At 40.5% G+C, this 22,395-nt stretch overlaps 1 protein-coding gene across 3 annotated transcripts in view; it reads right to left on the bottom strand.

Moving 5' to 3' along the window:
• The window catches only part of TRPM6 (transient receptor potential cation channel subfamily M member 6), a 93,739-nt gene extending 71,982 nt beyond the window's left edge, over positions 1–21,757 (bottom strand). For 2 of the 3 annotated variants that reach the window (XM_032441425.2, XM_032441426.2), the window contains exon 1: positions 21,432–21,757. In XM_032441425.2, coding sequence (XP_032297316.2) covers positions 21,432–21,461 — 30 coding nt within the window. In that variant the 5' untranslated portion in view covers positions 21,462–21,757. Of the gene's footprint in view, positions 1–13,022; positions 13,026–13,848; positions 14,109–21,431 lie in introns of those variants that run through there. The other variant, XM_085529929.1, reaches the window with a different exon arrangement.
• Between the last annotated feature and the right edge of the window lie 638 nt (positions 21,758–22,395).

Below are 22,395 nucleotides of genomic sequence, written 5' to 3'. Positions count from 1 at the left end.
CAAAAGACAGTGAACAAAGACCGGACCAAGCATTTAGAGTGTGTCAGGTGGAGTTTTATCACTGAGACACTGCCTCACTGTTGTAGCAGAACGACATGAACACTTGCTTTTGTACACAGACTTTTTTCAAACTCTTTCTAATCCAGCCAATCAGACCACAAGAACCAAAGGATCCCCTACACTCTCAGCATGAGGCAGAAAGAGGGACCTATTAGACAGAGGCAAATGGGAGCAGGTTTCTGCTTGGGGCAGCAAAAAAAATTTACAGTCTGCCTACCCCACCCTCCAAGATACCCTCAGACTACAGATATGAAGCTCTGGAACTTGACAGACATCCTAACATCCATATCACAATCACCTCAGACAAGAAAGAAAGAAGCATTTCTACCATAGGTGAGTCCCTTGTGAGGGGAACAGAGAGCCTAGAATGCCAACTGGACCAGACCTACAGGGAAGACTGCTGCCTCCCTGGGGCCCAAGTAAAAGATGTTACTAGGAAGTTCACTAGGTTGGTACAGCCACCTGATTATTAAACATAATTAATTTCTCATGTCTGCAACGATTAGATATCAAAAAGAAGTCCAAGGTCAATCAAATGGAACTTCAGAGCTTTGGAGTGATTAAGGATAAAGGAGGAAGTATACAGGCAATGCTCCCTTACATCCTTCCTGTAGCAGGTGCCAATAGCAAAAGAACAGGCAGACCCAGGTGGTCAATACATAGCTCCAAGATTAGTGTAACCAGCAGAATTTTGGGTTTCACAATTGTGGGGTAATCTAAACAATACAAGGACTGTTGGTGCCTGCTGAGATTCAACTTTCTTGAAAACAATTTCTGCTCTAGGCCTCCCAGCCAGGGTGACAACATCTATGAATAATTCTATAAGGAACTCGGAGATATCTCTAGATTGGCTGCCCTTTTCCTTATGGGTGACTTCAACTTGCCAGATATTAACTACAAACATACAGCTGATACAAACAGATCCAGGAGATTCCTAAAACACTTTGATGATAACTTTTTGGTACAGGCAACCAGAAACAGTTCCCTCCTGGATTCTTTTGTCTGTAAGCAGAGAGGGTCTTGTGAGTCAAGTGGAAGTTAGTGTCTTTCTTGGTGATCATGAAGTATATAAGTTCAAGATGTTTGGCTATAGGAGGAAAACTGCCATCAGAACTACAGCTCCAGATATGCAGCCTTCAAGCTACTCATTTTATGATTAGGTATGAAAGGCAAATGGTAATCAAATTATAAACACTGACTCCTTATTCATTCTCTAAGTTGAAAATTGATTTCTCCTATGCAATACGCCCAACTTGCAAAAATACTTAAGGTAAGTACTTGTCTTGATACTTGTTTATAAAATACCTCCTTCGTACAATGAATTAGAAAAGAATACAGTTCATGAAAATGCCTGTAACCACTGACTGAGAGCAGTGCATTGTTATGGTCGGAGTTCAGCAGTTATTCTTACAAAAGATAATACTTCTCTTTTATCTCCTGAAAAGAATTATGAACCTTAATTTAAAAAAAATGCTTGTTTGAGGATTTTTACTTCAGCTTCACATCCCTAAATACCCCTGCATTAATTCACAGCTAATCACCTGGTTATGGAATAACAAGAGGTACATCAGTCAAATAGCAACATGTGTGCAGGACCCAGCTCCCACCAGGACTAACAGAAGTCCTCCCTTTGATTTTAATGCAGTCTGAATGAGTCCCCCATTGACAAAGATAAAAGAATTTATTAAAAAGCAGTTTGCAGGTATTGATATGCACATGTACTCTTCCAAGAGTAACTAATTTAATTATGTGTGGTTGAGCTTAGAATGAAGAATAAGTGTGGAAGATCCTTAGGGGTGGATGGAGGGTGGGCATACAGAAAAATTAATTATCTCAGGAATACACCTATTGAAGACAGAAGACAAAAATTAAATCCAAGGAAAAACCCGAGAAGCAGTAAAGCAAATTTCATTGTTTGAAGGCAGGCATGCGATGCTTTCAAAAACCTTTCAGTAGTAGTCTTGTTAGTAATTATTATTGTTTCACGCTTCCCAAATCACTTTATCCTAGTTGTCTGAGCTGTGAAGCAAAATAGAGAAATGTTTCTACTATTACAATACCCTGGGAGGAATCTTTTTATTTAGGGGATACCTTGGATAAGAATGGACTTCTCTAAACTTTTCATTAACAGGAGAAGGAGTAATGGAATTGCCAAGAGGTTGGCAAGCCTCACAGCACTTGCTAGGGAAACATGTTCAGCCTTGTGAGAGGAGAACATTCATGTCGCTGTCATTTTGATTAGCAGCAACGCTAGCAGTCCAAATACTTATGAACAAGCTGTTGGTATTATTCAGTCTTCCCCCCAGCTGTATTATCTCCAGTATGATGTATTCTAGAAATCAAATGTTCTGGGGGTTTCTTTCCAGATGTGCAGCACAGGAGAATATAAAGTATTCAACTGGGTGTGTTGCACAAACCTACATGGCAACAGCAAAACATACTGTCAAATGTGCAACACAGGTGCTCAGAATTGTGACTCCATTTGAAAACCGGTGTCAAAGAAGTTTTTTCCTCCAAAATTTAACATTCCTTAGCAAAAAGCTGCATTATACAAGTTACAACATCAATGAGTAATTTTAAAGAGGGTAGAGGTCATGTGGAACACTACCTCTTTTAGACCACAGAATCACAGAATGGCTTGAGTTGGAAGGGGACTCAAGGATCACCAAGTTCCAGCTCTCATGCCACAGCAAGAGAAGTGGTTATTTGCAACCAAAATATAATTTACAGTCTTCAGGGATAGCAATAAATTTTGCTGAAGTTACAGCAAGTATTATGGGAGATAACAAGCCTCCATTACTATTAGCTTTTTGAATATCTAGGCTTTTTCCTAACTAACATACCTTGTTCTAAATATTATTTTGTTTAGATTCTAGAGAATCTAAAAAGGGAGATTAGGGAGTTAAGACGAAAGTAACAATGCTTAAAATTCTGTAAAAACATTTCACAATTTTGTCCACATTTTCTAATGTAGCTGAGGCAGTGACTAACATGTGCTACAGCTGATTAGGCCACTCTAATCCCAATGCACTGGACTCAATGTATAACAAATTCAGTGGAAAAATCCTACTGATTCCTTGGATGATATACCATGAATCCAATCTTGGAACAATGATTCCCATTTAATCTGAATGAACAAGGCCTTGATTCAATTAATTTGATCCTTTAATACTGATGCACCATTGATGCACCTCACATAGTGTCTATAAGATACCCATAACCTCACGCTCACTTGAGTTAGATTCTTAAATATTTTTATAACCAATGAGAAGCAAGTAAACACAGCCAAAATTTTGCAATTTTTGCAAATTCTCTATCATTTCTGTCTTAATGAAATTCCAGATAGTTTTACTTAAATACATAAATAAATTGCAATTCCAATCAGCCATAGGGAAGAAATGAAAAAACTTTGAACCACTATATTTCATCTTGTTCTGAGCAAGTTTCAAAACTGAAACACCGTGAGATGAAACACATTTACCATTATTATATAAAATTCAGATGAAATCATCACTTAATGTACAATATATACTGTAAAAATAACATCCATTTCTCAGTCTAAGGTGACCAAATTAATAAACAGGAAAAGGGTTTTTAACCTTCATGCTCTCTACAGCAATCTGTGACTTCAGGACTGGGCAAGTAAGAATGAAAAGAGGAGGCTTCTCATCTGCTGTTTGTCTGATTTTGGTTTCCAGCTTTCTGAAACACATCTGTAATACATATATTTCTCTCTTAAAACATTTCAAAAGTGTCATCGTTCAGTTAAACTTCAACATCAGATTAAAACTTCTTCCCTTACTACAACTGAGGTGTATATACATATCTCAGCCAGTATCAGCAAGAACCCTTTCTAATACAAAAATGGATCTACCTACTGTTTATGATTTAAAAATTTATTTTCTGCTATACTGGAGACTGAAAGCAACGTTTATATTACAATTTTCCTTCTAGAAAGTCTTGAGACCTTTATTTGGGAGATTTGCCTTCTCATTTCTTACCAGCCAGAGGATTAGAACTGCTACTTATGCTTCCTTGCCACAGAAGAGGCTTTGGAGATTTCTAGCCTGATTTAGTCAATGGAGTTGGAAGAGTTTGGCACTGAAATTTAAGGCACATGAGTAGTTTTTAGAAAACCACTTTTAATCACGTCTCCAGTATATTTAGTGTCTGAGATTCTTACATAACATGGAATTAAAGGGATACTCTCAGGTCAAATTTGGTTACACAGAAGTAAGGTTTCCCGTAGTAAAGAAAGAGATCAACAAACTAAAATTCAGAAAACACATGCAATGCTTATTTCTTTCAAACTCCTTTCAGCTGGGGGTGCAAGAAGACAAAACCTAAAAACCCAGACCAGCAGGAAGGCAAGCAGTCCTCCAAAGCCTAGCAGTGACACCTGTGGTATGCCACCATGACTGGGTCTTTGTGTAGGGGGTTCTGCAATTCCTCATGACTGGGGATCAGGTAGTATGAGCAGGGGAATCACCCAGGCACCACATGCTGTTCCTGGTCCTCAGACAAACACTGTGATTACTGCTACAGCTGTCTTTGGCCCACGCTCACCCTGCTCACTCACACAGCATGTCAAAGCCAAACCTCTTAGAAGCACTGCACCAACTACATACTAACAAACAGTGGCAAATGTGGAGTTGTCCTGCTTTAGAATGAGCTTTCCTAAACCAAGGTCTGCAGTAAACATTCAGGCTCTTCAAGAACAGACATCATACTCCACTCATTGGTTAAGTACTAAACTAAGGAAAACTAGGTTATGCTGTGAATACTAAACAACGATTTTTTGAGACTATTAGATGTAATAATGTTCACTTTGGGGTGAAAGGCACAGATACACACATCTTCAAAAGACACCACACACTACTCCTGACACCCTCAAATCCCCTGCAAAAAGTAATTGAAAGGCACACACATCTCTCTTTCAGAATTCCATCCGTTGCTGAAATATAACCACTTTCTCTACAAAACAGAAGCATCTGCCTTTAATTGCATATTATAGATTAAGACAAGGGAAGATAACATAAATTAAATAATGACAATTCATGTAATTGTATGCAAAGTCCATTCAAAGTCCATTTTGCAAAGCAAAATCCATTCAAGCTGAATACTGGTTGTAACGATCAAGTTTGTAATCACTTACATACTTCACTGCATCAAATTGGTACTGGCATCACAAATAGCAATGATCTGTATGTCATGTCTTAGCCAAAACAGTATTTAAAGAGCTCGAAAGTGTTGCCAGACACTGCACTTCTGCTCTGCACAGAACCCACTGTATACAACCACTTTTCTTAGTCATATCACAATGGTTCATAAGCTCAAAAGGCATCCCTAAGGATCTTAACTCTTAGAATCAAAGATTTTAAAAAGCTGAGCAGATATAGCAGAATCACTGCAAAACAAGATACAGCTGCACTGTTTCCAGTTAAGAAATGTTTTGTTATCATTAAAATGATGTGGTGATAGCAAATACTCATTTAGTAGCAACAGATAGTTACAGGGCTGATAAATTTGCACAAGACTCCAGAGCACGCACACAGTATCTGCAAAGAACTGTTATGACTGATGTCAAAAAACAGACACAAAACGTCTAAAAGTGATTTTTTGTGCCTAGTAAGGTGGGAGCTACCAGTATTGGGTGAAAACTCTGAGAAATTAACCTAAGGGAATATGTGACCAACCTTTACTAAAATTCAAAGTGAGGTGATAGAAAGAGGAACTTTTCAGCACTGTCTCTGCAGGAATACAGCCTCCACATTCGGCACGGCATCCTAAAAGATTTTAAACCCTTTTAAAAATTAACTAGACATGGAGAAGTCACTGGCAAGAACACCAGGTATCTGAAATGTAGCCAGACTTCTTGTAAGTTAACACTCAAAAGTGTTTCACAACAGCTCAGCCTGTCAGCCAATTTTATGTCTTTTTTAACCCTTAGACCTGGAATGCTTATTGAGCTATAAAAGCTAAAGTGGTCTTACAGGTATTGTAATTTCATGCATAAAAATTCTTATGTGAAACACAGGACTTTAGCAATATTTCCACTCCCCAAGGTGACGGCTAAATTAGTGCCAGCCTGAAAGATTTTTAACTTCAACATGCTGTCCTGGGGTAGGAATTCTCCTCCTTAGTTTCCATTACATACACACTCATGGTATGAAGTAACGCTCATATAAACTGTTCATAACAAAGAACACCACTTTAGATTCACATAGGGCAGAAGAGTATTGTAAAAGACCAGAGTGTGCAATAAGAACCCAACATGAGGTTTCCAACAAACATCCAGGCATTCTAAAATTTCCTTCTGTTCAGGCCAAGCTGTCGAAGGACAGCAGCCTGGCTTTACAACACAGAAATGCCATAATTCCCCCCAACTTTCATCACTGCATTACATCAGTCCACCTGTTACTAACAAGTATCTCTCACTTTTACAATTCTTCTTACCCACTCCTCTGCTCAAGTGTTTAGAACTCTGTACATCTGTGAAAATACTACATCATAACTAACTGAATTTGTAAGAAAACTGTCATCACTATGCTTTGAGAAGACTCTCAGAAGTACTGCACAGAACACTCCATTAAAATGCCTCGCTGCTCAACAGTGAAACACCCAATTATAAAAGACAACTACCATTTACCCCCGAGCCACTTTTTCAGAAATTCCATAGCTACAGATTCTCTTTTCTCCCTTTTTAAAAGTAAAGAATGATTTCAGCAGAATCTCTGTGATTTTTTCCTAGTATTTTCACAGTCAACTGCACATAAAACTAAAATATGCATACCTAAGTGCCTTTCTGGATTGCAGTCTTAAATTGAAGGCTCATAAAAATGTTTTCAAAACTACAATCCCAAACTCAGCCAATGAAAGAAAACCCCTTCGACTGTAATGAGCTTTCCAACACACTGTTTCTAATCTCAGAGTGGACCATGCAAGACATTCAGAAGAACATTTCCGAATGCAAATACCAGTTGGGCTGTGGCAACAAAACACAGGAAATACTAAACAGAAAATTATCTCCTTGTTGCTGTTGAAGAAGCTCTAGTTTGACACCTGGAACAAAGAACTAGTAAGCTGCTGAAACATTTAGTCCATAGAATGAAGGACTAGGCCTTTGCTTAATAATTAAGTCTTACTATTTTAAGTTTATCAGTTAATCAAGTAAGCCCTTCTGCTATCACCAAAGACATAACGTTTTGGAAAAATATAATGAACAACACAGCCCTACAAGTGCACGTAGCGCAGTTGCACTGAGAGGCTCTAAGCAGGCCTCCCTCTCTGACTGCATGGCCTGTGGCACCCAATCTCATGGGAGGAAGGCCAAGGAAGCCTCCACCATAACACTTCTTCTGATAGCCCAGGCATTTGCAAATGAGCTAAACACAGGAAATACACATCCATAAGTCAGCTTCCTCAGAACAGTCCTTGAAGCTGGTCCCAAAAGCATTACTTAAAATCTTCCATTGGTATTACACATTCATATTTAAAAAATAATAAAAAAAAAAGTTTCCTCGTCATACTCCACAACTGAAATGAAACATGGAATGTAATTTAGCTGAAACAGACTAATCCAAAACCCACAACACCAGCAGAGCGGTGTTTCTGAGAAAGTTTGGATGTGGCTATGCTTCATAATTGTAATCTACACAGACAACAAAGCATAAAGCTAATAGCAGCTGCCTGGCCAAATGCTGACATCCGCCCCACACTGCTAGCATTGGAACACAGTATAATACTATACATCACCTCCTCTTACAAAGCCAGTTCAATAAGGAGTCTAAAACACAGATTATTAAACCAACTAGTCACAAAAAAAGATATATAAAGATATCTTGTAGTGACTTCAATTGATGGAAAACAATCCAAAATTGCAGAGTAAATTGCGAATGGCAAAAAGAACTTTTGATAGACAAGAGAAGGAACAAATAAAAGAGTATTTGCAAATAATTATAAATCCTAAAATATAGTAATGGCCTTGCTTTTCCACATTTGTTTTACAGAACTCCTTAATGAATAGCCCTGCCCGACTCACTGGCAATGTTTCTGAAGACAGTGGTGTTGGCAAAACAGAGAAAGTAAAGCAGTTAGTCTTCCTGTACTCACTAACATAGCATCATCAGAAAATCCCACAAATTCAAGCAAGCCACACATCTACTTCTAAATTATTTTGTTGCAAATCATTTTAAAGCAGTAAAAAAAAAAAACAAAAACAGGCAGTCATAAGAAAAAGTTGCTTCCAGATTATTATTTAGAGGGTTAGTGCAGTACTTCAAGCCTTGCTCAGATTTCCACCTTGGGAACAGCAGAAGCCAAGCCAATGCTTTTTCTTTGTTTACACTTCATACAAACAACATCAACTTGTGGTAATTGAAACTGTCTCTCACCTTCCTGGCAGTGAGGAATCACAATGCTCAACCACCTACATCTACCAATTCAAAATTAGATATAGTCTTCCTTGTTTAAACCAACTATAACATAATTTGCATTACATTATATCACTTGTGGCTCTCATCTTACTTGATGAAATTATAAAGTGTTTTTCATATACTCATAGCCCTGAACATAGCTTTATAGTAAATACCGTAAGCCACTGATCAATAGACAAAGATTTCTTCTTGACAACCATGAAACCTCATTCATGTTTCTTGAAGAATTTCCCCCCAGGAAAGTTCACAGCATATTTTGCATTCAAATAAAACTGTTTCTCTGCTCTAAAAATATTCCATGTCTGCCTAGAAATTTAGTCTCTAGATTTAAAGTCACACTGAAATCTATTTTATGCCTACATTTATACAAAATTTTCCTCCTTTCTCATTTCTCTTGTCTTTTGGACTAATGATAGAAGTTCTTCTTCACCAAGAGAAGATGTTCAGGAGAAAGTGAAAAAAAAGTTACATTTGACACCTGCAGGTAAATTCAGAGCTTTCTTTCACTTATTTTTTATTTTCAAAACAGAAGAATATTAGATAGAGAGGTGATCCTCCAAAGACAGGATACATCTAAAATGTCTGAAGTTACTAATGAGAGGAAAACAAATACAGACTGCAATACAGCCTGTAATACAAAATACAAATACACCTGCAAAAAGCTTGAAAGGTGCCAAGAAGAGAGTTTGACAGCAGTCTGCATTACAACACAATACTACAAAGTTTACAGTACATGAACTACCTAGACTACTGACTTTTGAAGCCTCTTGGCCATTTGCTGTCACACCTGACATTGCTGTTTGTTTTGCTTCCCTGCTTGTCTCACACCCTAATAAAACTTTATGGCTGGAATTGTACACACACTGTGAGAGAGCCTTACTTTTCACAAGACATGGAGGTACCAGAGCAGGTCCAGAGGACAGCAACAAGGCTTGTGAAGGGCTTGGAAAATCAGCCCTATGAGGGAGCTGGGGCTGTTTAGTCCGGGGAAAAGGAGGCCAAGGGGAGATCTTATTGCTCTCTTCCAGTATCTGAAAGGTGCTCACAGTGAGAGTGGGGCAGGCCTCTTCTTACTGGTGACAAGTGACAGGAGGAGGGGAAATGGCCTCAAGTTGTGCCAAGGTAAGTTTAGGTTGGATATTAGGAAACACTTCTTTACAGAAAGAATAGTTAAACACTGGAGTAGGCTCCCCACGGAGGTGATTGAGTCACCATCCCTGGATGTGTTTAAGAGCCGTTTGAATGTGGTGCTCAGAGATACGATTTAGCAGATGGTTGTTAGAGTTAGGGTACTATGGCTGCGATTGGATTTGATGATCTTTGAGGTCTTTTCCAAACTGAGTAATTCTATGATTCTGTGATTCACTGTGCCAAAATCCCACTTTACAAAGAAAGGGATCTGATAACCCCCAGAAAAGTCAAAAAGGCAAAGGCCATGTTCCTACATCTGCTGCTCTCAGAGGCTGGCAGAGCAGGCAAAGGACTTTTCTCCTAGGTCTGGAAAGTGAAAAGTGGCTGCTGCTACCACAGCCAGCCCTCATTCAAGCTGCTGCACAAGCAGCAGAAGGAGACCTGGCTGGGCTCCTGTACAGTCCAGGTGCTCTCAGATGCCTCTCGTCTTCCAGTTGCACATCCTGCCCCCTCCACTTAGTTGAATCCACAGGCTTGGTTCTGGCACTCAGCCTTTCTGGTGAGTGCTGGTGAGACAGTGGGCAGATATATCTTGTAAGTATTTGGTCTGCTGGTACAAGTTCCTCTATCTATCTGTTAAATCATGCCAGTGAAGTATAAACAAGAACAGCATTTTATAGTGGACTGGTAAAAAATATATATCCACAATCCAACCTTACAGACACAGCCTAATCCAACTGACATTAAAGTCACAGTTGGAGACAAACAGATAAACTCTTTATGAAAGTGATCAAGTTACCTTGGCATACTCCCCAGCACCACTCAACAGCTAGGAAACCACCTATGTAATGAAATCTGTCATTTTTAGACTGGCATCATGGCACAGCCCAACTGTTTGGACCTTAGAGATCACTGATGGTTACTAATTAGTGAAAAACAGAAGTACTCATTCCAGCAGCAACTTGATGGCATGACTTGGAACATCAAGATGGATGTTAAAAACCCCTTTTATTGGATTACATCAGTTTATATATCTTCTGTCCCAAGACAAGAGCAGCAAGAAGCCCAGAAAGTATTTTTGGGTGCCTCCTTTTATGCCTGCATGATGGACAGAGGGAAACAGACAGCTCGCAATACCATGTACCAGAAACTGCACTATGGGAGAAGAAAAGCAACCATGCAATCATACTGCAGAATCACAGAATCATATCACTGAATCTATTATTATGATAACAAAAGCTTAATAAATCCTGCCCTTCTTTGGTGTGTAAGCACTTTCCTTACAGCTCTGACCCGCTCAAGGTGTCTCTTTCAGTACTAACCCGAGAATCAGCTTCTCAATAACTGGTTAGCTCTCTATAACCAAATTAAAATAGCAGAGATAAGAACAGAAAGAAAAAGAACTGGTAACTGAAAGCACATAGCAGATCACAAGAGTTTATCTAGTATATTGTTACACAGAATTGTTTTCACTTATTACCTTGTAATAAATCAGGGAAGCTTTAAACAGCAGTTAAATGAGGTCTTCTTGAAAAAGAGCACTGAGAGAAAATGAAAAAGTTTCATCATAGACACCCCAACTTCCCACTCCACTGAGAGCTGACTGAAGTCTCCAAACTCAATGCTCTGTAAATTGCATTACCCAGCTGGGATCTGCCACCTTCCTGGAGAGAGCCAAAAGCCTAGGATCCAGCTTCCTGACATCATGTGGGGACTGACTCTCAGCAGACTTGGTACTGCAAGTTAAGGCTAACTGAGCCATGAAAAGGCAAGATGGAAAGTGGGATCATTTAGTAGAAGTCAGAGAGCCCGGAGTGTTCCACACCTTGTCCTTTGTATGACACTCTAGAAGGCCCTGTCAATAAGATTAAGCCTTCAGAGACATAAACTGAAGTGTGAACCAGACACGTAATTGCCCTGTCAAGACCAAGGCCAAGGAAGATCTTAGTGCCAGCATCCATATTCAAGTTTAGCTGAAACAGATTAGCTCATCTAGCTCCTGCTGTAATTCCAGGCCTTTCCTCCTCACATCATATGCTTATCCGATACAATTCATCTCTAGGGCAAATGAACTAATATTTCTTGGAAATAGCTGTCTGCTATAAAATACTCTTGATTTATATGTTATGCTACTGCAAGAAAATAAAAGTAATAAACATATTTAGAAGATTCAACATCCATTTGCCTCTTTTTGTGTTGTCACAGAACTGACCACCTGCAGAAAAACCACCAAGCCACCTTCCTGGCTCTCATCAAAATGATCTCAGTTCAAGTCTCAGAACTGCACAGTCCGACTCCCACTGAAAATTTCTTTGGGAAAAAGTATATGGAGCTGTGAATGCTAAAGGCAGCTGAAGTACTTTGTAACAGATTATCCCCATACTTATCCCAGTACTTCTACTTCATAATTTATATGTCAGACAAATAATTGTCAGTTTCTTCATAGATTCCTCCAAAGAATGTTAAAAATGAAAGAAGAGATTACATAGTTTGCTCTTTTCTATTGTCTGTCAGACGTTTCTGGCGCTTCACCTTTCTCCAATAGTACTGGATACAGGAACAATATTGCACATAGGTTCTTTTCCCTTTCTGCTCAAGTTTTTCCTTCTGGGAAGTATTCATTCATGTACAGCAGATGTCACCAAGACCAGACACACGCTGATAGGATACAGCAATACTTCATGACCTTTGCCATCTCTTTGGTAACATCTGCCATGTTCAGAGTGGCACTGGTAACAAGCTGAAGGTACCAACCTTCTCTTCTATACCTGCAACTTTCTCCTGACAAGCTACTGTGTACCAAAACCCCACTTTAAAGACAAGGATGATTCTGGCGACTGCAACTTGTTTTCAATTATCCCTGAGCATCTGCCACAGTGGTTACACGCAGGTAAACAATAACTCTTTCTGCCAAAGCAGTGGCATGCTATGGCCACATTCAGGCAATTTGTGTGCCTTTGAATAAGTTACCTGCAGCCCCACAATGAGCTCTGCGTGGTTACATGAATGCAGATGCTTAGAAAGACCTCATTTTCTTCTGTGAGTTGCAAGAATTTTAAAGTCTGTCCTTTAAATCTAGTGCATGGCTTTTAGATTTTACTTTGGTGATCACAAGATAACTTCCTTACCCAGTCCTCGTCCCTGAAACACTTAAGAAAAAGAAAAGAAAAAGAGAGGGTGGAGCACAAAGGGAAATGTCTTCCTCCAGTACAATTCTGCAGTTCTTATGATTCCCCCTGATGCTGGTTACTTCTAGGAAAGCATACTTCAGCACATTCACTATTGGGCAACTTCTTTGCCTCTGACCTCATAACAGCTGAGAAAGCTTCATCCTTTGTCCCTCATCAAGCCTAAAGGTGATTAAAGAAACTTAAGTTCAAATACAATCAAATCCACTTGCTGCTTATCATGTTTTAATAGCACTGCCACAACTTTATGTGAGGTTGTTATTGCATCACATAAATGCATGAAGACAGAGCCTGTAAAGCGATTTCACAACTGCAGAACATTGTCCTTGTCCTTTTTTAATTAAACTCATTTTAGCCTTCCACGAGTACAAGCACATCCTTGCAGGTAGCACAGTAATCCCTCCTGGTTTGTCTGCCCATGGTGTCCAACATGCAGTAAATCTCTGAAACCAGTTGCTCCATTTTGGTACCAAGAAACGAGCCTGTGATTTAATATCTGAGCACACTGTTCTCTCAGTGCACAGGCCGATATTGTGTCTCTTAGAATTCACATCCATAAACTGGAATACCCACAGCAGATGCAATTCTATCACCAAAATATTAGAAATGGATAGTCGGAGTTACAGCACAGCCTGCATAAAGCCCAGTTGTCCCATCTGACAACTTCATCTACAGCTGCTGAGCTGTCTTCCCAAAACCCCGGCATCCGAACCATTACATTTCCCAGTCCCAAACAATGCCGTCAGCCGGCGGTACACTGAACGGCAGGTCTGGCAGAGCCATGGGCAGCTCTCGCACCTCGCACCTCACTGTGCAGCCCCACGGCGGTTCACCCTGACAGCGGGGATCGTCCCGCGGCCACCAAAGAAGGGGAGACAGCCGGGCACGGTAGCGGGCTATCCCGCAGCCACCTGATGGGAATCCATCCCCCGCTCCGCTCCTAACGGGCTGTCGAACAAACCCGCCCGCTCCTCGCCCTGCTCAGCCGTCCCGGTGAGCTCCGACGTCGGAGCGCTCGGCCCCGAGGAAGGCACCCTATGCCCCGCTCGCGCCCGCCCTTCCCTCACCTCATGCGGCACGGAGCCTGTGGGTTCGCGGCTGCCATCGGCCCGGCCGCGGTGTCGCGGGTGCCGCCAGCCTCCCCCCGGCCAGTCCCTGCTGCCGCGGCAGACGGGGCCGAGCTGAGAGAGGAGCAGGTCCCGCCACGCCGCCATGCTCGCGCGGCTCCGCCGATCCTCGTCCCGCGGCAGAGGGGCAGGCGGGCGGCGCCTCTGCGGGGCGCGGCGGCACCCGGGGCGCCGGCCTTCACCTCCGGCATGGTCGGCGTGGAGCGCTCGCTCCGCCCGGCGAGGTCCCGCAAGGCGCCGTCCCATCCCGGCCGTATCTGTGTGGGGCCGATCCGTCGTGTCGAGCGACTCAGACAACACGAGCGTGGCTCCAGCTCGTCCGCTCCTTGGTTATCCCCCCTGAAACTGGAGGTGCTTTTTGTGTAGTTAGTTATTAGGCTGTTGTGAAAATAAGTTAATAGTGGGAGATGAAGTTATAGCAGTCATCGTAAACCTAATGGAAAAGTCAAAGTGGAAATTTTTTATTCTCTCTTGGTTTATGGAGACTTAAATCATATGTAATCAGCATGCTGAGAAGCAACAGGTGAAGAAGTGCCTGTTCTATGGCTCATGACCACGAAAAACTCAGCCACAGTACAAGAAAACCAGTGCATTATCCACGTGTTAGTTAAACCCTGCTTGTTCACAGAGGGGTGACAGCTGGATATAAACCCAAACATTTGAATGCTCAGGTTTGTAACAAAACCTTGTGTCACTTTTTCTACAGTGACAAATAAAATTGAATGCAGAAACCCCAGCACACCTTCAGCAGTTACCAACTGTCTTCTGCTGGGCTGGAGACCTTCAACACAGCAAAGCCCACGACCCTTGCACCACAACAAGATCTGACAGCAATCTGAATCACAGAACAGCTCTGAAGGGATTGAAAGGATCCTAAAGTCATTCCAGTTCCAACCTCTCTGCCACAGGCAGGGCTACCCCGACCAGCTCAGGCTGCCCAGGGCCCCATCCAACCCAGTTTTGAACACCTTCAGGGATGGGACATTCACAGCTTCTCTGGGCAGCTGTGCCAGTGCCTCACTGCCCTCTGAGTAAAGAATTTCCTCCAAACATCTAAACTAAATGTATCCTCTTTTAGTTTAAAACAATTACACCTTGTTCTGTAACTGTAGACCATGTAATAAGTCCCTCTCTATCTTAGTTACAGTCACCCTTTATACACTGAAGGCCTTTGGTAAGGTCTCTCCTCTTTTCCAAGCTAAACAAGCCCAGCTCCCTTAGTCTGCTTTCACAGGAGAGGTGCTCCAACTATGGACCTCCTATGGACCCACTGCAGCAGCTCCTCATCTCTATTGTGTTGTGAGCCCCAGTCTTGAACGCAGCATTCCAGATGAGGCCTCCTCATCACTTCCCCCTCCCTACTGGCCACTCCTTCATCTACCAGTTTCTCTGAATGCTTCACTGCAAAGATGCTCTCATCCAGTTCATCACCCACACAGTGCTGACAGTTAAGGACTGCCCTAATCCAATGCAGGATCTGGCACTTATAGCTGATTGTACCTAATGTGGTCTAACACATCTGGCATGGTTATTCTTCCTTTGTTCTGAGCTCCATTTGTTTCCATTCTCCTGTAGTTTTTCCAACATACCTCTTTTCTGAGCTCTAAGTTGGTCAGTTGTGCCACTGAATTTATTGTAAGCCTCAGTACCTGTCTCTGAATGCTGTCTGTATTTCCCAACTACTTTTCCATTTTCCAGTCTTTCCATTTCCAATTTTCCAGGCAATCTCAGCTTCCTCCTTGGTGCCTTGAAGCTTGTCATCCTCTCCTGTCCTGCAGGACAGCTCTGCCTTCAGACCATGCTGTCTCTTTCCTCAAGGGCATGCACAGGTCATGCTGAGTAACCAGGCTGCACAGCTCTGTAAATCCCAGTAGAAATGCTTGCTGAGCCCCAGAGTGTGCCTTGGGGCCTTGCTAAACTTAGTGGCAGGTTCACATAAACAGCTCTTTCAGAGTCAAAAAGGATAAAACGTGCCCCTGCATGACATGCGTTTAAACTTCTTGCACTGTTTCTATTTTGTCTTTAGACTTCTTACATTGCATCTAATTCCGGGAAATTTTAGCAAGTGATAAACAGCAAGTTATTTCTTTTTCTTGCCACCTTTTTTTTCAATTATTTTCAGTTTTTGCAAATATATCATCCTGAGTCAGGGTAGCAACTTCCTGCTCCTTCTACTAGTTTCACCAATGTTTGCAAATGGAATAAGAAATTTTCTTTTAATAGACATACTAGATGAACATATCAGCCAGTATTACCAGGTCCCAATGACGATGTTTTCTTGGGGTGCCTGGAATAAAGGGATTAGCACCCAGATGCCAGTGTTTTCTATTAGACCTTACTTTCCATCAATCAAGAATATGAAAAAGGTTTTCTATCAACCGTACTTAATCTGACAGGATCTACTGAAGAATTATCAAGATTTTGGAATGAAGAAGCCAAAACTAACCTACATTTTATGAACCAGTCTACTTAAGAGGGAACTCCTAGTTTTGCTGTTTTAGCATTTCCAAACACACACTGAAAACATCAAATTTAATGAGACTACCTGAAAGTTTTCAATTTTTTGTCTTTTCTTAGCATACTGGTAGATCTTCAAGAACTGACAGAGCAGTGAAAAGCACAGTATGAGACTGCTAAAGACTGTTCTTACCCTGCACTCTCATTTCTTCTTCAATAAATCAGCCTTCCATTAGGCTTATTTCTTTTATATTCTGATAGAAATTAAGAAGACTCGTAAGACAGTCCAACGCTGTGGTTGGCAGCCTGTACAGTGAGCGCATATTTATCAGATGATGGCTGCACTACTGCTTTATCATGCTGTGTAGCAGTATTGTGGCAGAAATAGGTCTGCTTGTCTATACAGCACAGAATTTATCATGCAGATTCTGGACTACATAAGAACAGAATAACTTGTCATCCCCTTCAACTTCTATGGTGCAGAAGCAACATATTGGAGTGAGTTCCATAATGAATTATTGCTTATTTCAGAGTATGTAAATATGCAGTAATGATTCCAGGTCTGATTGTAGCAAAACTGCTCTCATGCTGCCACTGTACCCCAGTGCTAGAATCATAGACATAGAATGATTTAGGTTGGAAGGGACATTAAAGACCATGTTGTTCCAGATCCCCCTCTGTGGGCAGGGCTGCCTCCCAGTAGATCAGACTGTCTAGCTTTCCATCCAACCTGGCTTCAATGACAGGCCATCCACAGCTTCTCTGGGCAGTCTATGACAGTGCCTTGTCACATTCATAGTGAAAGTTTTCTTCTTAATGTCTAATCTGTAGCATAAGATACAGTTGCCTTTCTGGGCTGGCAGTATGCACTGCTGGCTTGTGCACAGGTTTTCATCCATTTGTACCCCCAAGTCCATATCCATGAGGCTGTTCTCCATCCAGTCTCTACCCAGCCCGTATTCATGTTCAAGATTGCCCAGACGCAGCTGCAACACCTTGCACTTGGTCTTGTTAAGCTTCATGATGTTCATATGTACTCACCTATCAAGCTTGTCTCGGCTCTTTTGGATGGCAACCCTTCTGTCATACCAGCTGCACCACTCAGCTTGGTGCCCTCCTCAAACTTGCTGAGGGTGTACTTGATCCCACTGTTTATCTCATTAATAAAGATATTAAATGATTCCAATCTTCTGAGGAACATTACCCATCATAGGCCTCTATCCAGAGAAACTGATCTGCCAACAAATTTTCCCAGGAAGGAGAATATGGTTTCCCTCATGAAGAATAAATGTTTTGTCATGCATTCAGATTAAGGATGATAGAACTCAAGCAGTTGTATAAATGTTCATTAGGTATCAGTTCACATGATACTTGTGCTTCAGTAAGTTTAGAAAGATAATGACCCTGAATATTGAATCATACACAGGCAGTATGTCATGTGTTGGTGGAGTCCATGGTGTTTTCTCAGTCAGACCGCTCAGTGGTTGCAACAAGTAGTTAATGGTACCTAAGCATGCCTCAAGCTGTATTATGATAGTTCAGACATCTCTGTATTTGAATGAAGAATTATTCAGAGTAAGATTGTCTGAAGGACTTGTTCTATTTGGGAACAAAAGAAGGATCTACAAGTAGACAGGAATGTAGTGAGGTATGTTTTGTCAGTTTGATGGTCATGCACACAAACTACCCAAACACAAGTTCTCCCCAGAAAAATTCTGTAAATACCTTTGAAGTCAGTGCAAACCTGAGGAAGAACAAAATGTGACAGCATTCTCTCATTGTAATTATGATCTCTAGAGGTCTCTTCCAACCCCTACGATTCTGTGATTCTGTGATTCCTCTCTTCATCTTTCTCTGTCATTCCTTGCATCCATCAGGTTAGTTAACACATTTTTCAAACATTTCACTTTGAGAACTCCTAGAGAATGTGAATTCTGACTTGTTGTCTCCCTCACCTGTGTCAAACACAGTCATAAGGATTTTTCTGTGAGACTTTCTTCAGCTATAACCCAAGGACTTCCAAATCTTCCTCTTTAAACAAATTTCAAAGTCTCATTCTCCATCTTTTTCACACTAGATATAATCAGTTTACCTCACAGTACCAAAGCAAAAATTTCAAGCTCTAGAGAAGAGAGGACAAAAAACTTCCTCCTTCAGGCTGGAGGGAAAAAAAAAAAAAAATCTAGTCTCCACAGTCTCCTTATTTTAAAGTAATCTAAAACTATTTACTTAAAATCAAGGGTTAAACAGAATGAGAGTACAGGGGGCATCGGATAACCACTTCAAAGAAAGAACTCTGTCCTTTAGTGACTCATGACTGGAGGCAAGAGTCAAACATGATGCACTCTGAGTGCACCTGAGTGCACTCAGTGTTTAAGTGGCATAATCTGAGCAGAAGTTAAAGCCATGGACTGATTTACAAAGAGTAGTATTGTCCCAGGCAAGTCACAATTGCTGGAGGCCAGATGCCAGCTGAGGACACCTCCACAGTGCACCTGGTACTGTGCTTTCAAGACACAAGTGCCGACTGCTCTGCAAGTAATTCCAACTTCACTGTTGGTTTTCACAGGGAGCTGTATTCATTTTCAGCTGCAGTGTTTTAGGAACTCAGTTTACTAGGCAGTGTCTCCCCATCAGCCACAGCCATGACACAAGAGGCCAGTGACCACATAGAACTGCTGAAGCTGGTCCTGGTCTGCAGGTCATTGCTTGGACCACTTCACTGGGAGCAGCAAGCAGTAAACAGCTGGCAGCAGTCTCACTTATAAATAATGAGACAGTTGTACCAGTTAGGCAGGGCTCTGTTATGATTATTACTGCTTTTTCACTGCTTTGAGAAGCTAGTAAGTACTACATAACAGTAAAGCAGCATATCATCAATGTTCAATCTGTCTAACTGATCTGTTGCTGATTGCTTGACAGTTTCACCTTCTAAGAGGAAAGCAGAGTAAATATGTTTACTTTTATTCAGCAGATTATCAAGATTTGGGGTGATTTCTTGTCTGGTACAGTCACCCCTTTCTGGAGTTACATTATTTTTATACCAAAGTACTGACTAATTGTTACATTCTGCTTTTAAATGGTAGTTTTAAAAGTCACAGAAATTCCTCTCGTAAGTGCTTACCTAATATGAAAATACCTTATGTATTTTTACATTTAAAGTTAAAAAGTTAGTTAAAAATAATAAAAATAATAATAAAATTCAAATTTCCCTGGAAAAGTTGAGCAGCCCAGGAGGCATGGTCTTATAATTTGTTTTATACTTACATACATGCTGTGAACAGAGGAGCTCTGATAGAAAAGGAGGAAGAAATGTATTGAAATGCAGAGTGTTGGGTGAAATGAAGGGTGTTGGGGAGCCCATTCTGCCTTTTATGTTATTTGATGGCACAAAACCAGCTCAAAACAGGCAATCTCACTACCTGCTTGTTTGATACAAAGGAACACTGCAGACCAAGTTTTCTTTAAAACACTTTCAGCATACACACACTGTATGTATGGACTCATAAGGGAAAAAAAAAAAAAAAAAAAAAGCATATTCTGGGGACTGAAACCATCTTAATTCCACTTTGGAGCCTTGCCATGTCATAAACATTAAGCCAGTTTTATATTTTCTGATTTTACTTCCAATGTCCAAAGTATAAACATTTTTGCCTATTAGCCATTCCCTTCCATCTCATATCAACCCATGGTTTGGAATCACACTTCAGAATTATTTTGCGGCTTCCATTTAATCGGTGAGAAACTGTAGTATTTTTCCCTCCTCTGTCACGTGTGTCTCCGAATTTGCACACTATATACTGAGAAATATAGACGTATATCTGAAGTGTACTTCTCTGGTTTTGGACAGGTTTCTCTAATTCTAAACAGATAAAAGCACAAAACCAGTAACTATTAAGGAGCATGTAACATTTTGTAGTTTTTTGATCAAAAAACATTGAAGTTTACAACTGAGAATCATGAAAGTATAGGATTTTGGTAGCTTATTGCCACAGTAGTTCTCACATAGTAGATGTTTTTCATGCAATAAGAAGCAAATTTAATTTGTTTAAAATGGTGCTTGGATTACTGGAACATTGTGTTAGAGCTGTCGGAACACAGAACATAAAGGAAAGTAAAAACAATACACTTCATGTTCTACAAGTTGGAGCACTGAAAGGAAATAAGTACTTTTTATGGCATCAGACTGCAGAGAGAACACATTTGATACTTCAGAGTAGATTCTATGGAATTAATCATGTTCCTATTTAATCAAAGCATGGAGCATCGCTCAGATTAAGTAGACTACAAAATTCACCAGTGCAAGAAAACAGAGAGGAGAAGTTGCTCATATCCATTCATATTTTAGCATAAATACAAAATCTTTACTCTGATATAAAGTTTATTGAAGGTAGTACAGTACTGTTTTCTTTACTTGGTTCTCTCACACTTGATAAGCCACCTTTTTCATCATATTCCAGCTGAGCACAAACCACTCACATTCTTTTAAGTAAGCAACAAAAAAGAGTATTTTTATAGCCAGACTCAATCCTGACAGAGTCATTCTTAAAAAGGAAATCAGAGTAACAAACAAGAAGACTTTTTCTCAATCCTCCTTTCACAACTTTAATCCTGAGAATCATAGAACATCAGCAACAAGGAAACAACTTTTATCCCTAAAATCATATATTTTTTCGCTACTGCGTGTCCTTAAGAGAAAAACAAAAAATTTTAAGTTCTTAGAAGTGACTAACAGAAAGTCACTACTGGTCCAGAAGTGTGCTGTAATATTTGAACAAGAGTGTTTAAAACGTACTAATGAGTTTGCTTACAAATGAAATACCAGTAATTAAAATACACTGTTTGCTGCATCAAAAACAAAATCTCTTCTATGTAAAGTTTGAAGTAAGGATTTTAAACAGACAAGCCTCTAATAGGACAGTTAGAAAAATCCTCTGGTCTTTCCCCCACACGTTTCCAATGTACTGTTACATATATGTCAACACTTTAAATACTACTGCATGAGTTATATTCTCCAGAGTTAGTGTACTTACCTCCTTCTTCCCCATGTTTAAGGAACACATTTCAAGCAGCCTTCAGCCCACAGGGCCAACTTGCAATCAGAAGAAGCTTGCTTTCCAGTTACAACCAACGGAAACAGTTTTAAGAAGCAATGGCAATAAATTCCCATGTGTTTAAATTGGTCAGGTTTTTTGGTGGGGTAGGGAAGAAGGAAGAGATGAACCAAAATCTCTTGCCAAAAACACTTACTCTTGCTTTTACTCTAATTATGCTGAAGACTTTTTGTCACCTTGCAGTTAGGGACTTGTGGCTTGATGTGCTTTATTTATGCATCATGGTCAGGAAATAATTAGTATTCATGATGTCACGGCTTGAATTCTTAGCAGTAGTTCAGAACAAAAGCATACCCCAAACATTTTCCACATCACTGTATTTTACTGTGTACATCTATTGCCACCTAGAGTCAAGTTCAGAAATGAAGGTAGGCATGGAAATAACTAAGCCTGGCCATAAGAGCAATTTTGAAATGCATCTTTGAACACAGGTTTTGCTGTAACACTTAGCCTATGCAGACTAACATCTCTTACCCAACTACCAGCCAGTACTTTCAGAAAAATGCAAGTGAATTCCCCACAGTGAATCTGCCATGAGCAGAGCGAGCCACCAAATACTAGAAATACTATCTTTCATGCCACTTGGAAATATGCATTTGCACTCTTCTGTTCTTCACTAAGGTTTTTCAATCACCCACATATATGTGTATACTCTTTAAAGTCCATTAAATTATTAGTCATGCCAGCAAGACAGGAAGCATGAAACATGAAGCAATTAACTGCTGAAACAGTGAGAAAACTAACATATTTACTGTGAATAACCGTGTTCAAGTTATTGTTAATATATCTTATGCTGAAAATGGAGTCACTACTGTGAAAATATTGCTTCATGTCATTGCTCTGCTGCCTGCCTGCTCTTACTCTACTCTTCATAGCAGTTCTG

This window comes from Coturnix japonica, chromosome Z (genome assembly GCF_054131305.1).
Source record: "Coturnix japonica strain WE chromosome Z, WE-NBRP24, whole genome shotgun sequence".
Classification (NCBI taxonomy): domain Eukaryota; kingdom Metazoa; phylum Chordata; class Aves; order Galliformes; family Phasianidae; genus Coturnix; species Coturnix japonica.
The sequence above is the reverse complement of the archived record's forward strand: the minus strand, read 5'-3'. Positions and strand labels throughout refer to the sequence as shown.